The 17,913-nt window shown below is 44.6% G+C and overlaps 1 protein-coding gene across 1 annotated transcript in view; it reads left to right on the forward strand.

Annotated features, from left to right (window-relative positions):
• The window catches only part of HS3ST1 (heparan sulfate-glucosamine 3-sulfotransferase 1), a 30,542-nt gene extending 27,272 nt beyond the window's left edge, over nt 1-3,270 (forward strand). The window contains exon 2 of the mRNA XM_077878165.1: nt 1,498-3,270. Coding sequence (XP_077734291.1) covers nt 1,553-2,482 — 930 coding nt within the window. The 5' untranslated portion in view covers nt 1,498-1,552 and the 3' untranslated portion in view covers nt 2,483-3,270. The remainder of the gene's footprint in view (nt 1-1,497) is intronic.
• The last annotated feature ends 14,643 nt before the right edge of the window (nt 3,271-17,913 follow it).

The following is a 17,913-nucleotide window of genomic DNA, read 5'->3' on the forward strand; positions in this document are numbered from 1 at the left end:
TAATCAGTTCCCTGAAATGTGGGCGTGACTCCTCTGTCTTTGGGAACCCCCTGCCATCTGGCCCAGCAGTGGCTGTGTCCTTGTGGGACTTTGATGACTAAATGTTATAAATTTCAGGTTGGTAAAGAAGAGAAGATATAAAGGAGGCAGTTTGTGGAAAGAGCTCTGCATTCAGAGTTTTGGATTTGGGTATGAATTCTGAAGTGGACTAAATCTGTGTGTCCATAGGCAAGACTTCTATCCATAGCTGTCCTGCTTCCTACCTTGCTCTATAGGGTCACAGCGCCAATCAGCTGAGCAGACTTCATGAGTGGTGCAGCTTTGCACATGGGAAAGCCACCTCACCTGTTTGTCCTTCTAGGCTCACTTCAAACATTTTCTCTACCATGAAGCCACCCCAAGTTGTTTTAGGCAAAATGAGGGAATGTGTGCCCTCATACTACCCCACCTAAAGTATAATCACAGCAGATATAGCACAGATGCCTACAGTCAGGTTATATCAAAGAACCTTTGCCACAATTATTCTGCAATACCGACCACCCCCAAACTCAGTGGCTTACAGCCACAACGGAGCCAGGATGGCTGTGTTGCACACCGTGGCTTGTGTGGTGCTCTGCCGTACGTGTCTCTCCTCTTCCTATGGAGCCAGGGCACATCTTGCTCACGGTCAAGGTAGAAGTGCAAGAGGGCAAATGCAAACACGCAAAGCTTCTCGAGGCCTAGGCTGGGGACTGGCACGTTGTCATTCCCACTCCCAGGCCTTTGGCCAAACCCAAATCAAATTGCTGGGGAGCACACTCCCCCCACAGTGCAGCCGAAACGAGAATTGGATGCACGGAGGAGTAAAGAATGGGGACTAATCATTACAGAATGATCAGTCCTGTTAGATCAGGAGCCCCTGGTGGGAGGTGGGCAGGAACAATGTCTGCTTCCCCATCACCAGCTCCTCTGCCTGGGGCTGGCAGGTAGTAGATATTTCCGTGATGTTTGCTGAGGTCCAAAAGACCTCTCCGACCCTTTCCTTTACAGCAGAGGTTGGCAAACTGACCGGCAGGGCCAATCTGCCCGGTTTTTTGTTTTGTGCAGAGAGCTGGATAGATATAATCGTTGGGGAAAAAAAATAAAAAATCCAAAGAAAATAGTATTTGATGTTGCATGAAAATGATATGAAATTCCGAGTGCAGCATCCATAAATATTAAGTTTTAGTGGAACACAACCACCCCCATTCCTCTGTGCACTGGGGCCACCTGAGCAAAAGGGCACATCCCGGGAGTTGCCATAGAGAGCTCTGCAAAGCCCGAAACCTTTCCTGAGCGGCCCTGGGCCCTGTACAGAGTGACAAAGCGAGGGAGCCCCAGGGAGGGGACTGCCCTCCCTGCCCCCCCTGCCCTCCCTGCCCTCCCTGCCCGGGACTCCGGGACTCCGGGGTTGTCGGCTCCACCAGGCCCGCTGTGGGGTGTACCGGGGGCTAACATCTCTCCCCCTTTGTTTCCTAGTAACCGGCGGCCCGCGCCCCCCATGTGTCCCTGAGCGGGAGGCAGCGAAGCCACCATGGTGTCCCGCACGGCCGCGCTGCTCCTGGGCGCCGTGCTGCTGGCCGCCCAGCTCCCGCTGGTGCCTTCGCGCCCCGCGGCGCCGGGGGCCGAGCCGGGCAGAGCCGCCACCCTCCAGGGCGAGGGCCGGGACGGCGCGGCCCCCAACGGCTCGGCCCAGCAGCTGCCGCAGACCATCATCATCGGGGTGCGCAAGGGCGGCACGCGCGCGCTGCTGGAGATGCTCAGCCTGCACCCCGACGTGGCCGCCGCCGAGAACGAGGTCCACTTCTTCGACTGGGAGGAGCACTACAGCCAGGGCCTGGGCTGGTACCTGGGCCAGATGCCCTTCTCGTCCCCGCACCAGCTCACGGTGGAGAAGACCCCCGCGTACTTCACGTCGCCCAAAGTGCCTGAGCGCGTCCACAGCATGAACCCGGGCATCCGGCTGCTGCTCATCCTGCGGGACCCGTCCGAGCGCGTGCTGTCCGACTACACCCAAGTGTTCTACAACCACGTGCAGAAGCGCAAGCCCTACCCGTCCATCGAGGAGTTCCTGGTGCGCGACGGCCGGCTCAACGTGGGCTACAAGGCGCTCAACCGCAGCCTCTACCACGTGCACCTGCAGAACTGGCTGCGCTTCTTCCCGCTGCGCCGCATCCACATCGTCGACGGCGACCGCCTCATCAGGGACCCTTTCCCCGAGATCCAGAAGGTCGAGAGGTTCCTGAAGCTGTCACCGCAGATCAACGCCTCGAACTTCTACTTCAACAAAACCAAGGGCTTTTACTGCCTGCGGGACGGCGGCCGGGACCGCTGCTTGCACGAGTCCAAAGGCCGGGCGCACCCCCAAGTCGACCCCAAACTCCTCAATAAACTGCACGAATATTTTCACGAGCCAAATAGGAAATTCTTCGAGCTTGTGGGCAGGACATTTGACTGGCACTGATTTGCAATAAGCTAGGCTCGGAACCTTTCCTATTGTAAGTTCTGGTGTACATCTAGGGGAGAAAAACAACAACAACAACAACAAAGAATTTTAAAAGGGCATTTAAGCTATAATTTATTTGTAAAATCCATAAATTACTTCTGTACAGTATTAGATTCACAATTGCCATATATACTAGTTATATTTTTCTACTTGGTAAATCGAGGGCATTTTGTATTGTTTTTCATGGTTGTTAACATTGTGTAATATGTCTCTCTATGAAGGAACTAAAATATTTCACTTCAAAAAAAAAAAAAAAAGTCCTGGAGACCCTGTCTTTTTTGAATATAATTAACTGGCCCCTGACTCAAAATAGCCATCTGTGTTGTACTCATTGCAGAATCTATATTCTCTTGTTACTTTAAAAAGAAATGTTTTTTTTTTTCTCCATGGCTATTATGCTTCTCTCTCGCCCTCTCCTTTCTTCATTGTTCATTTTAATTTTTAATGTTTCTCTGTGGTCATCAGATTTATTTTTTACTCGCATTGTGAGATTTGTCTTCACCGAGATCCCCTATTATTGTAGAGGTGGCAGGTTCACCCATTCCCGACTTCAGCGGGTCCCTGAGCATGGATTTTTTTAACCCCCTCAGAGTGGACCGAGCAATATTAAGACTGGAGAAATAGTCAATACTAACAAGAAGCTCCCTTGTCACACATCTTTGCCTCAAAGCGTGCTTGCGTACATTTCCGATCTCAGCAATGGGCAAAATCTAAAATAAAGGGGATTGAAGCACTGGCCTTCAGAATGGTCTTGGGGCTGTGTACTTTGCCCCAGGTGGCAGCGGGTCTCTGGAAACCCACTTTGAAAAGAGAAATTGCAAACTGGGTGTGTCCCCATCTTGCAGGTTCTGTGGAAAGCCGACTCATGGTGTAGACTTTTGCTTAGGTTGGGAGTTTGTTCATCTATTTCCTGAAAGATCGATATCCATTTATAGACACATATTACATATGCACTGAGACATAAATATGTGTGTGTTTTAAAATCAACTCTGAATTTGTAGTCCGGAAATGGAAAGGAAATTTAAACTCCCAAGGGTCAAAACTGCAAAGAGAAAAGCACAAAGTGGAGGTAGCGCCTAAGGAAGCCCTTGTACCTGCACTGGGGGGAGAGAGGCCTGATTTCAGTTTCATTTCTGCACCTGAACAGCTGACCACTTTGTTGGAGGTGGGCCCGCAAGCCCCCTGAGTCGTGGTTTTCTCATACGTTCTTACTCAGTTGGCCTTTTACAGAATTAAATAGACTGGATGTTTTGTTTTGGTTTTTTTTCATATTATGAAAGCAAAACATAATCATTATGTAAAACAAAACAAGAAATACAAAATAGCCAAAGAAACCCGTTTCCTAACAAGAGTTTATCTTTAAGGCAGAGGAGTGAAATGGACATTATATACAACTCATTGAAAATGCCCCCAAACAATCCTGGGAAGTAGGAATTATTATGGCGAGTTCAAGGAGGAAGAAATAGGCATGGAGAGGATAAGGAGCTTGCCAAGGTCACACTGACTCCAAGCCAAGGCTCGGAGTCCACTCAGAGCCAAAGTACAGATTTGTGGTGTTTTGGTTTTATCCTACCCTACTCTTTCTGAACTCAAAAGGAAAGGCCCAGACTCAGAGACAATTCTTCCTGACTTAACCTGACATTCCTTCCCTGGTGCCAAACATCTCCCACCTCAAGAGGTGTGACTGAGCCCAAGGAGAGGGGCAAGAAAGAGCTTGCGCTTTTCTCAGCGGTGCGATCAGGGAAGTGAGTCACCTTAGAGGCAGCAGCTGCAGCCTGACCTGACCTTGCTGTGGCCGAGGCCCCACCCCTGGCCATACAAAGACAGCAGGAAGAACGCCTCCCTCCTCTGAAATCTTTAAGGTTGTCCTTACACAACCAGACCCCCCCCAGGGGGGTGTGGCCACAACATTTCTAACAGGCTTCCCATTGACATGGCACTTTGTAATCTGGAGAATGCTTCCCTCGCAGTGCACCGTTGGATCTTGCTTTATCACACCCATGAAGAGCTTAAAGTGAGTTTCCAAGATTGCCCAGGAATTTGGTGTGGAGACTCCAGTGTGAGTTTTCAGTTTCCAAAGCATCTTTTTTGCAAAATACCTATGGGGGTCTGTGCCCCAGTGGGGATGCTATGCTTGAAGCATGCATGCAGTGAGGGCATCAGAGATGCTGGGCAGGCATGGAGGAAGGAAGGACCCAGCACTGGGACATGATCTAGTGGCTCAGGCTAGCACAGTTCCTGGTAGGGGTGGTCCAGTGTAAAAAATGATAAAGTGGGTATAAAGTCAATAATTGTAGATTTGGGGTGCGGGATCCTGACTGAGGATGTGTTCATGGAGTTCTACATGGACGAAGAGGTCAGGAGTCCTAGCGGTTCTCTGTTACTCCCTTTATGGCAAAAGTCCAGCCAGTCTTTCAGAAGATACAAGGACTTGTACTCCAGTAGCCCAGGCATTTTGATCTCATCTGAGCACTTCCAAATTCAGAGAAGGCCCCACATTGGACCTGGGCTTGCCTTCCTAGGGGCACAAATGCAGTGACTCTGGAGCCAGATGGGCTCCTGATCCCTCTCCAAATGCCGAATCAATTCTATTAACAGAGATGCCAGCTACAGGGAGTGAAGTTCCTGCCCCGATCCGCCCAGGCCCAGGGGCAGCCTGGGAACCACCAGGTGGGGCGTTCCAAAGAGGCAGCTGGGAGCAGCTGAGAGCAAAGCCTCAGCTATTGTATTTGATGCTTCCGAGGTGGGACAGCCCCTTCCTGCCCCCTCCGTCCAGTAATCAGGTAGTGCTGAAATCCCATTGCCACTATTTAGTTATCAGCTCTCAACCTAAAAATGTGCTAGTTTAGCAAAAATGTCCATGTGCCTCTGAGCACAGGGAGGCTTGTTCTTTCAATCCTGGAGACTATTACTCAACTGAAGGGAGATGTAGGGCAGAGGAGTCCCATGCGCAGGGTAGGGTGACTGCTACTCAAAGAGGTGGGATCCAAGATCACCACCGAGAGTTAAAGTGTTCACTCTATGTCTTTTTTCCTTTGAGCCCTACTGTGTGCTTAGCATGGTGTTAAGCCCTCAGGAGTGAAAAACAAAACACAATAGGCACTAAGAGTCACTAATTCTTCTGGGTTTAAATAAAATGCTTGGAGAGGCTAGGAAGGCAAGAGAATGACGCTAACTGCCCTTGGACTGGCCAGACACTATGTTCTGTACTTTCTCGGGTCATTTGGGAACGTCGCTGGGAGGAGTCAGCTATCCCCAGCACAGAGACAAGGAAGCAGATGTAAGAAATGGACCTACCCTCATTGTTGGAGAAATAAGAGAGGGATATCACTCGCTCCAGGGTGGTAGTTGTTCCTGAGATGGGGAATGTGGCATTGAGAGTCCTAAACAGAAGGTGAAAGATGGCAGAGGCATCTCTCAAAATGTCACTACTCAGGAGTAGGAAGAGAAGAAGGATCTTCCCAAAGGGCATGATCATTAACACCCGGGCCACAGGGAAGCTTCTTGGAGGAATTGCCATGATGCTGGGGAATGGAAGGAGGAGGATGTAACCAAAGCAAGGGCATTCCGGACAAGGGCCCTGAGGAATCAAGACAGTGGTGATGACGGAGTTGGGGGAAGGAGAAAGGGGATGCGGGCAACACATTGGGAACTCACTATGCATCACTTTGTGGCCTTGACATCTGCTTTCCAAGTGGTGGAAGTTTTCTTAGCAAGCACCCGTGTATCTCTGTCTCTTGCACAGGCATATCTTCACAGAAAAATAACTATCATTTCTTGCACACCCCACTATTTGCTTAGTGTTTTAAATATGTTGCTTCTAATCCACAGAACAATTATGAGAAGTAGGAAATGCCATGATATTGATTTTACAGAGGAAGAAACTCAAACTCAGACCACAAAGGGCTTGCCCAGGATGCCAGAGCCGGTGATCTGTTAAAACTGGAACTTAGTCTCCGATATCCTTGCTCTGCCACTTTGTGATCCGTGCAATCTTGGCTGAGGGGAGGGAGAAGCAGAGCATAAACATCTGTCTATTACTCAGCACAGAGCATGTAAGAGAAATGATGGGCACCCAGGATGTGACAGTGCACAGATAGGTTATACCAGAAGGTCTTCAAGCAGGAGTGGCTGGGGACTTGATCATGTGCCTGTTATAGGCACATGATGAAGCAGGCTCCTTCCTGGCAGACATTTATTTAGGAAGCCTGTACTTGGACTCACAAAGGACAGCAGGGTGGAGCTCTCCAAATGGCAAACAAGGAGTGAGGACCACGGCTACAAACACTCAGCAGAACTTCGAGCTGCTTGGCTGAAATATCTAGATGTAGGAAAATGGCCTTAGTTCTACAGTTCATGCTCATATCAAGATATTTACTCCCTTTCCTCCAAATTCCCGTTAGGTCACCTGAGAGAAAAAGCATTTAGAGCCAGGAGTCCTGGGTGTGTATCCCACCTTTGTCAATTACTGGGCATGTGGTCTTGGGTTCAAATTCTCAGAACCTCAACATCTTTCTCAATATAAGTGGGCTGATTCCGTTTTGGGGGGAATTCAATGAGATAAAATAGGTAAAAAAAAAAAAAAAAAACCCTCTAAAAAAAACCCTCTAAACTCTATGGGGATATGTATGGGTTAGTGGTTAAAAGCATTTCGGATTTTAGGAAACAAACCAAAACTGCTTTTGAACCAGTCTACAGACCCCCACTGCCTTTGTCTCCCTGTCCACTTCCAGCTATGGGGCTGTACCTACTCTTGTTAGTACCCCAACCAGATCCCATTCTTAGTAAGTGTCCCACCTCCAGCTGCCAAAAGAGTTGGTGCTCAGGGCTTCTGGAGGATTCCCCTGAAGGAGCTGCCTTACCTGGAGGTGCTTGGGGACTTGAGCTCACTCAGTTTTCCTGCTTTCTTGGGGGTTGCCTGTGACTATGATTAATGCACATGGGAAGGCTTGTCAAATAGGATTGAGGGATAGCAGTCTAGCCTGCTGGTCCTGCGGTGGAATGACCTCTGTGCAATTCATGCTCCAGAACACCAAGCAGTATCAGGCCAATGCCAGACTTCTCCTGAAACCACACTTTGCTTAGCTTCTTTCCCTAGTTTGTCCTGTGTCCTTCATCGCCTTACCCATTTCTTTCATAATCCCATTCTCAGTAGATGACTTGCCCAGGAAGACAGGGAGCCTCATCCCAGGCTTTGCTTCTAGGGCATCCAATCTAAGATAGGTAACTTACAGAAATGTTTTAGTCTCTGTACTTCATGTGGATAATATGACCAACCCACCAGATAATTATAATTCTTTCAGTTAAATAAGAGACCAGAGGGACTGAATCTGTGTTATTGGCTGATACACAAAAAATGCTGAATATAATAGTCAATACAATTGTTACGAAGTAATAGTTTCTTTTTTTGGCTTATCAGACTATCAAAATAGTGTTAATGCATCAATAACAAACAAATTCCACCTTCCTAAAGACTTCCTTGTTCTCATAAATATGAAGGCACTGTTCCATCTTATTTATATTATAGAGGATTGTTATCTCTACTGTTCATCAAATAGTTTATGTGGATCTTTTGTATAGATAGTTCTTCCTCTTGATTGAAAAACCTTGGCACCTAACACAGTGCCTGGCATGGAGTAGGTAAGAAATACTTGTTTGTGGATGGAATCATAACTCCAGTCCAGGAGTCAATCTGATGTGAAAACACCCACTACCATGTCCCAGTTTTGTGGTCTGGCTGGCCTCCTGGGAATACCTTCTCTAGCACTTCACAATATACTGCCTCATTTAAACCTTACAAATCTCTGAGCAAATAATCAATCCAAACTCTATGTTTTTGCTGACCAGATCCCCAGCAAATAGGGCACTGCAAATGTTTACAGACTAAATGACTCATGGAGGTGCCCAGGCTCTTCCGCTATGCCATAGTGCCCAATGAATCCTGAATATTACACTAATAGAGAATCTAGTATTCTCCAAGACAGACCGTTACATCACCAAACTGGGATTTTAAAATTCACACTTCCTGTACCAAACTTCTCTTCCTTAGCTTCCTCCCATGGATACAAGGTCTACAACAGGGTGTCATAAAGAACAAGCCTCATACCAATTTCTCGTGTTGGCACACTGGAAAGAAAGAGCACTAACCTTGGATTCTAAAGACCTGAACTTAGGGATTTGGCTCAGCCTTTTCCATAACTATGTGATATTGGGTGTTTTCCTTAACTTCTCTGAATTCCAGGTACTTATTTGTAAAATAGGATAAATGATGATGACTTCTTTGTAGAGATTCTATGAGTATTACACAGCTAGTGGACAAGTGTAAATAGTGAAAATAAAAGAGATCCTAATTCTATACTCTTCTAATATTGAAAAGTAACTCAGATCTCAAGATTGGTATCATCCCCTGTAGAGGGTAAGATAATAGGTGAGTGTTTACCAAAAGCTAGGTAGGTATTATCTCATTTAATCTTCACATCAGCCTATGAGCTGGGGACTACTATTAACCTTTTATGGCTGGGCAGTCCGAGGCACAGAGATATTAAATGTCACACAGCTAGTAAATGGTAGAGCCAGATTTTTTCCTTGAGTAGTCTATCTTCATAGCTAGCATATTTCACTTCCAGGCTACTTTCTCTTTTAATGCAAGAGACTTTCTTCAAAATATCTGCTCATGGAAAGAGCTAGAGCATGAAGAAGACAAAACTAGAGATCAGGAACCTAAGACAAATACCAGCAAAACATAGTAGGTGGAATTCACGAATGGCTGGCTGTGCTCCTGGCCCTTATTAAACATATTCTATGTGGTTCTCACCCCTTGAAAATTCACAGGACTTGCAAATAAGTTGGGATATCTACTCTCTTAATTAGGTTACTTCATATGGCAAAGACAATGGGGTGTGACTGTATATGATATAGGAGACTAACTTAGTGGACTGGAGAGAAAGTCTCCCACTGGCTTTGAAGAAGTCACCTATACCATGTTGTGAGAGGCATAGAAGGGGGTCGGGGGGTCAGTGTGCCAAGGGACTGTAGGGGCCAGTAATGCTGAGAGTGCTCTATTGTCCCATCCACCTGCCCCTCCAACCAACATTGAGCCAAAAAAAAAAAAAAAAAAACAGGGATCCCTGTGTGGCGCAGCAGTTTAGCGCCTGCCTTTGGCCCAGGGCGCGATCCTGGAGGCCCGGGATCGAATGCCACGTCGGGCTCCCGGTGCATGGAGCCTGCTTCTCCCTCTGCCTATGTCTCTGCCTCTCTCTCTCTCACTGTGTGGCTATCATAAATAAATAAAATTAAATTAAATTAAAAATTAAAAAAACAAAAACAAAACAAACAAACAAAAAAACCCAAAGCCCTTAGCCTCACCTTTGCAAAGAACTTCATATTCCAACAACCTGTGAGCTTGGAGGAGGGCCCCAAGCTCCAGATGACAAAGCAGCCTGGGCTGAAGCATTTAGGAGCTGCCTGGTGAGAAGGAAGCAAAGCTAGCTACAACTTGTTCAAACTCCTGCCCCATGGAAACCGAGATGCTAAGTGTATGTTGGTTTACCCTGCTAAGTTTGTAGCTATTTGTTATGTGTACATAACTAATACAAAAGCAAGTCATGATGCCACTCATCATGGCTTAAGCTCACTTTTTCTTTTCATTTTTTTTTATTACATAACAATTTTTTTTTCTGTAGTTCTATTGCTCCTTATAAACACGATCAGTGATTTTGACAAGCATTAGGATGTCTCTCATTTTGATTCATAGTTCATTATTCCATAGGATAATTTACAATAATTTCACAACTTTTCCACAAAGAAATATTCATGTTGGTTTCAATCTTTTGTTATTGTAACATTTCTTCAGTAGATACGCCTGTATATTTATCTTGGAGTATATTAGCTACATAATTGTCATTAGAATTGATTTCAAAAATTTGTAATGCTGATGCAAATCATATATATATATATATTTAATATTTGATAAGAAGTTAAAATTTATGGTTCCAAAATTGATTACCAATTTATACTCTCACCAACAAAGTATGAGGTTTCCTATTTCAGGAGACCATTTCAGTGAATAAAATCAAACTTAATATCTTCCAATTTTATAATTGAGAAATAATTTCATTGCAGAGTTGCATTCCACTTATTAGTGACATTTCCCAGATATATATATTGATTTTTAGATATATTATTTGCAGACCTCAGGACTTAAGAATATGACCTTATATGGAAAAGGGGTGCTGCAGATGTAGTTAGCAAAGATGCAGTGATGAAGGGGGTGCGGTGGCCTCCTAATTCCATTGATTCCTGTGCTTGTAACATGACAGTCAGATGGAGACAAGGAAGGAAAAAGGGCTGCAAAAGGGAAACCTCCCAAAATTGTCCTCAAATTTCTTATAGTTATGGAGAAGCAAGAGGGATTCCTCAGTAGGTTCCAGATAGAACATGGCCAGTCCCTATAAACTTTGGAACTGTGTATGAACAGCAGAAAAGCATTTTTATTGTTTTAAGCCACCTAGTTTGTGGTACTTTGTTATGGCAGCCCTAGAAGCTCACTTTTTCTATGATTTCTCTTGAAAACAAACACAACGCAAGGTTGTTACCCAAGGAATGCGTGTCAATTGTATGACAACCAGATCCTTCAAGTAAGACTGTTCAGAGAACATCATTATCAACATTTTGGTATGTTGTAATGGCTCCACATTTTTCCAACTCATGAGTATGTGTGTATCTGTGTACGTATATTAAAATTAAGTTATGTCTTTTTGATAATTCACCCAAAAACTGGAGGAAAAAAGAAAACCAGTTGATATCTGTTGATGCAGCTCAAAGTGATCTTAGAAGTCAGTTAAGCCAAACTTCCCGTTTTATGGATGAAAAATGTGAGGGTATGGAGAAGTAGTCAGTGGTCACACTCACATAGTTAATAGCAGAAACCAGATGGTCACTCAGAACAACTTCCTGGTACCTGTTCAATTGCTTATCTAACTCCCCACCTGACAGTTTGCACCCTAAGTGGAAGATAGTGCCTCACACGGTCATTTGCATAAAGCAGATATCTAGTTGATAGTGGTCCAGGGAAGTTACATTCCTCATTTAGTCATGTGTTTGTTGTGGTGGGAAAAGCAATAAAAACTAAGCAGACCTGGTGTTCCAGTCACCTACAGATGTGCAAAAAACCACTCTAAAATGTAGTGGTTTGATGCAACAATCGATTATCTCTTCAGGTTCTGGGGGTATTCTGGGAACAGACTCTAGGTCTCGCTCAGGTGCTCACCTAGAGTCAGGTAGTAGCTAGGACTGACATTGTCTGAAGTCTGGCCTGGGCTGTACATCCAAAGGCTTCTTTCACTGCATGTATGATGTCTCAATTGGAATGACTGCAACACATGAGGCTGCCTGGGTACCACTGTTTCTCTTTCTCCATGTGGCCACCTTGGACTTCCTTGCAGCATAGCAGACTTAGGGGCATTGGTGGGACTTCTTGCATGGCAACCAGCTGTCCCAAGAGTAGGTGTTCCAAAAGACCAAAGCCAAAGTTGCAAGGGTAACATATCAAACTACTTCCACATTCTACTGTTTCAATAGGGCCAGCCCAGATTCAGTATGATAAAGGACTACATAAGGAGCTGAATAATAGGGGGTGTGGTTTTTGGGGGGCCCTCTTTGGAGACTAGTTACCATACTTGGCTGTTCCTTGACAATGAAATGGACAGAACACCTACCTAATGGATCTCTGGTCATACTTAAAAGGGAGATTAATATAGGTATGAGCTTTCATGAACCTTAGAGTCCATTATACTAATGTAAGGTGTCATTATTGTAAGTCCTTGGGCCTGCTATATAATTTCAACTATTTTGACCTAAGGCATTTGACTATTTTCAGCCCAATCTTTTGATCATATGTGATGGCGATTAAGTGATTTTGCATAAATCATTCATTCCATAAGTAGGATGCCGACATGCACACTGTTTTGCTTTCACTCTTTTTTTGACATAGCCCAACCAAACCATCTAAGGAAAAAAGATCTGCTCAGAACAAACAGTAAACTGGGGTCAGTGTGGAAATTTTTGTCTTTTGTGGGTACAAACCCTGGCAGACCTAGAGGACCTCTTGGATAATTTGTCACACATGAGAGAATGTTGCTGAGACATTTAACACTGCATGTTAAAAGCTGTACACAGTATTTAAAAAAGAATGCATGGTAGACTCCATTTCCACTTTTCTTAATTTGGAAGTTCTATCTTTAGCAGCAATTTGCATTTTCCACACAATTAAAGACTGTACCTAGTTCTGATTTGCACTTCAAGTATCCAATTCAGCTGCGATTTACATTTTTTCCCCCTCTATTTGTCTGTTTATCTGCTTCCCAGTAAGAATACTGGGTTTCTAAATCTTGCTATAATCACATGTAATGTGGGTGACTCTGGACAAATGTGATAAACCATTGCAGAGGGTCAGTTTGCTAGTATATTAAATGGGAATAAGATTTTATTTAAGGAATTACTGTACATCTTTTTTTTAAAGATTTTATTTATTTATTCATGAGAGACAGAGAGAGAGAGAGAGAGGCAGAGACCCAGGCAGAGGGAGAAGCAGGCTCCATGCAGGGAGCCCAATGTGGGACTCAATCCCGCGATCCCGGGTCTCCAGGATCAGGCCCTGGGCTGAAGGCAGTGCTAAACCACTGAGCCACCCAGGGGTCCCAGGAATTACTGTACATCTTAAAGGCTATGAGCACATCTAGGGACAGAGTAGGCATCTGATACATGTGCATCTATTGTTCTTTTAATTCACCCTTTGTGGGCCTGTCCAATGGATCCGTGAATAGAACTAACTGCTGGTAATAGAATCATCCTTCAGCTATTACCTTCCAACGTGAACACCAAAACCGACACATCTGAAGGCAGTGAGGTTTTCTGTGCCTCTAAACAGTTTATTTGCCACAGGCAAATAAACACAATGTTTGAGACAATTACCCAGATAATAAAGGTCTGTTCTTTTCCTGAAATATTCAAATAATGAAGAAGAAAAGTTTGAACACTCTTTGTTTCTTTCTTCTCTATATATAACAGATGCATTTACAAAACAGTTGCATTCTCTTCCACAGGTCCCTGGGTGTGGCTACCCGTTATCCTTGAAAAGAGTTCCTTGATCCTCCTTTTATCTTGTGTTCTAGACTTTAGACCCTTCAGAGATCAAGTGACTGCATCTTGGGGGCACATCAGAGCTCTGTCTAAAGCTCTGTGGGAAGCTGAATAATGGCCCCTAAAGATGTCCACACCCTAATCCCCCAGAACCTGTGAATATATATATATACCATAAAAGGAGAATACAAATCCAATCTTAGGCTGCATTTAATTGCAAGCAACCCAACTATGTTATTGATTCATTAGCAGCATATGCAGAAGGATTTCTATAAAAGTGCTAACTCTATGCGTCATCATTGCATGACAATTCCAGTGATTTCCAATCACTGCATTATTTGACAGTTTATATATGGGAAATAAACATTATACTTAATATGAAGCAGACCTAATTACACCCACTTTTCATGTGTCTAACTTCTGGCTTCGTTTCAAACCAAACAAATCATTCATAGTCATCATCTGAGCTACTGTACACAGTTTTCAAGTTCTCCCATCCTGAGAAGGACACTATTGACTGTCCAGATGATGCTGTTCCCAAGCTACTGGGAAGTGTTTAGCATCAGTCTAATCTTTCCAGGGTGAAAATTAACCCATGGCCTTGTCAATTCTGTTTGATACAAATTCACCATCGCAGGTTGAGGTTAGCTAACCAAATTGTTTGAAATAAATGCTAAAAAGATGAGGTTCTTGATAAACAAAGGCAGATAATATGCTTAACCTCTATTAAAAGTAACTGAAAAAAGAAGAAAAAAAGTAACTGAAAGAACAAATTAAGGGTGGGAGGCACATTGAAATACTAGGTTTTTTGTTTGTTTGTTTTATTTTGTATTTATCCATCAGTCATATGGGCAAAGTGATTGAGTGGGTATCATTATTTCTCATATGCCAACTTCCTAGATATTGAGTGGGGAAAAAGTTATAGAACTAGAAATAAGACTGCTCTACATTTAACTTCATAGAGAGCTAATTGTGCAGATATGCATAGTCTGATAGAGAATTTGACACATTAGAGTTTACAGTTTGATTTCTATAACAGTTCAGTAATTTAAAAGAAGCCCCAAGCAGGGGAGCATTTCTCCTAAGAAGGGTTTCTAGGTATAAAGTGTTCAAGGGATTTGGGGCTGCTTGAGGAAAATGATTGTTTATTGAGTGGCACTTGGACACGGTTGCTTGGGGGGAGTCCACACAACACAAGCAAAGGGATTATCATTCAGAAGAGGAGGAGGACAGAAAACTTTGGGGGAGAGGGGGATCTGAACGGGACTTAGAAGCCTAAAAGATGTCACTCAGCAGCATGGCCAGGAGTCTCTGAGTCAGAGAACTCTGAAGGGCAACAGCTATCTGGGGACTTGTAACTACAAGTCTGTCTCTTATCAAGGGCTAACAGTTGCTGGGTGAGGCTTTCCGGGGCACACAAAGCAGGCAGTGTCCAGTTGGCTAAAAATCTGCTTGTTTGGGTTATGTTAAAAATAACTGGATATGTAAGAATTTGAGTTAGGGGTCAGCGGGCTTTTGGACTAATGAGTCTCAGCCTGCCATGAAGATGTAAACATTGTAGATGCCAAAGCACACAGGCTATCTTTGGGCCATTTTTTATAACAATAAGGTCCCAGAATGTCTGCCTTGCTGACAAGTGGGCTTCCGTTAACCCAGAAGATCCAGCAAGCATTTGTTTGTACCCATTTCCTATTGACACTAACAAAAATTACCATAATCTTAACTAATGACCTAAGACAATGCACATTTATTATCTAGCATTTCTGGAACATGGAAGAGTCCAAAGTCCATCTCAGTGAGCTAAAGTCCAAGTATGGGGAAGGAGTTGTCCCTTTTGGAAATTCTAGGGGACAATCTTTTTTAATGTCTTTTACAGCTTCTGGAGGCTGTTCTCATTCCTTGGCCAGTGGCTCCCCATTACTGCTCTTCTTCAGACACCTGCTTCCTTCTTATAAGGGCCTTTATGATTACATTGGGCTCACCCAGATAACCCAGAATAATCTCTCTACCTCAAAATTCTTACCTTGATCCCATCAGCCAACTCTCTGTGCCATGTAAGATGCCATATTCACAGGTTCTGGGGGATTAGGGTGTGGACATCTTCAGGGGCCATTATTCAGCTTCCCACAGAGCTTTAGACAGAGCTCTGATGTGCCCCCAAGATGCAGTCATTTGATCTCTGAAGGGTCTAAAGTCTAGAACACAAGATAAAAGGAGGATCAAGGAACTCTTTTCAAGGATAACGGGTAGCCACACCCAGGGACCTGTGGAAGAGAATGCAACTGTTTTGTAAATGGAAAGGTGAGGATAGAATTCATGGTTTGAAGGAGTTCTTCCAGCTTGGGGCTTCTTTCTGATTCTCAGCCTTGGGGCAGGTTGAGAGATGGGAGCTGATAAAGTCAGGCTAGTGTTCAGTTCACTCAGTCTCTTTCCTTCCCAGACCATCCCATCCTGTCTTCTCTTTTCAGTGTGGATCTTTCTATCTGTACCCTGAAATCCTGCTGTATGTCCTTCATCTGGACATTCTTTCAACACATTGCATGAGGCTTCTGATGTACGAAAAATGGAGACAAATGGCTCAGACAGTCTCTGTCCTGAAGGAGCCCACATCCCAGAGGAGGAGACAGAGATGAGAGGAAGACCACAGTTCACTTGTAAGCCCTGCTGGAGTGGTGGACGGAAGACAGGGTCCAAAGGGGGCATGATAGTCACCTGGCTTGGGGAAGGTATCACAGGACAGGGGATATTTGATCCAAGACTTGACAGATGGTCCTGAGTTTGCCTCCATGCCACCAGTGGGCACAGCCCCCATTCTTCAGTAGATTCCTGAAGGTTGTCTTAAATTCCATCTCTGCTCCTCCATCAGTGTCTTAATGATGACTTATACATACAAGGCAACAGGGAGCTTTTTAAAAAGTTGAACTAAGTGGGTACCTTGGTCACTCTGTCAGTTAAGCATCTGCCTTGGGTTCAGGTCATGATCCCAGGATCCTGGGATTGAGCCCCACATCGGGCTCCCTGCTCAGTGGAAAGTCTACTTATCCCTCTCCTCCCTGCTCATGCTCTCTCTCACTATCTCTGTCTCAAATAAATAAATAAATAAAATCTTAAAAAAAAAAAAAAAACTTAACTAAGAAGATTCCACTTCCAACAGATTCTGAGTCACACTGAGGGGCTTGGGCTTTGGGAATCTGATTTTTCTCTCTCTCTTTTTTTAAGAGCCACAGTTATTCTGATATACACAGAGTGATTCAATGGTCATTCTGTGATTTGGATCAGAGGAGGGATACCTGAGAGTGTCTCTTTGCTTGATGGAGTTGAGGCAGTGCTCCATGATGGTGGAATCACAGTGTGAGTCAGGGTGCTGGATTCGAATCTCTGTGTCCACAATTGTGTGTTTCCTGTTCATTCCTGAATCTTCCAGGCCTACCACAGTGCCTGGTTTATGCTATCTCTATTTAATGAATGAATAAATGAATCATCTGTCATATAGAAACTGACACCAGAGAGAACAGGAAGGCAAACTTTGAAGATCAGCAAAAGAAAGACAACTTGGGCAATGGAGAGCATCTCATGTTTCACCCTCATTATTCCCTGCAATCTGTGCATTGTCCTTGTGGTCAGCTATAGAAAGTGAGGCAGAGACAGCCAATAACTTCCCCAAGGACAGATAGACAGAGACAGAGTTGGAATTCTAATCCAGGTCTATTTGACCACCAGCTCCATGCTTTGGCTATCGCACCTGTTCAGAATGGCATACACTTGGGGTGCCTGGATGACTTAGTCAGTTAAGCATCCAACTCTTCATTTTAGGCCAAGTCATGATCTCAGAGCTGTGAAATCAAGCCTCATGTCGGGCTTTGCACTAGGCAAGGAGCCAGCTTAAGATTCTTTCTCTTATCAGTGAGGGTGACAAAACATGAGAGACACCTGACTCTGGGAAATGAACAAGGGTTCATGGAAGGGGAGGTGGGCGGGGGGTTGGGGTGACTGGGTGATGGGCACTGAGGGGGGCACTTGGTGGGATGAGCACTGGGTGTTATGCTCTATGTTGGCAAATTGAACTCCAATAATTTTTTTTAAAAGATTCTCTTCTTCTCCCTTTGCTCCTCCCCAACCTCACTTAAAAAAAAAAAAAAAATGAGGAGCACAGATGTACTGATTGGTGAGTGGAAGAAATAGTGAAATAGGGAAGGGCTGACAAAGGCCTCAGTCATAGGCAAAGTCTCTGTGCTGTGAGCACTGCCCAT

Source organism: Canis aureus, chromosome 2 (genome assembly GCF_053574225.1).
Source record: "Canis aureus isolate CA01 chromosome 2, VMU_Caureus_v.1.0, whole genome shotgun sequence".
NCBI lineage: Eukaryota > Metazoa > Chordata > Mammalia > Carnivora > Canidae > Canis > Canis aureus.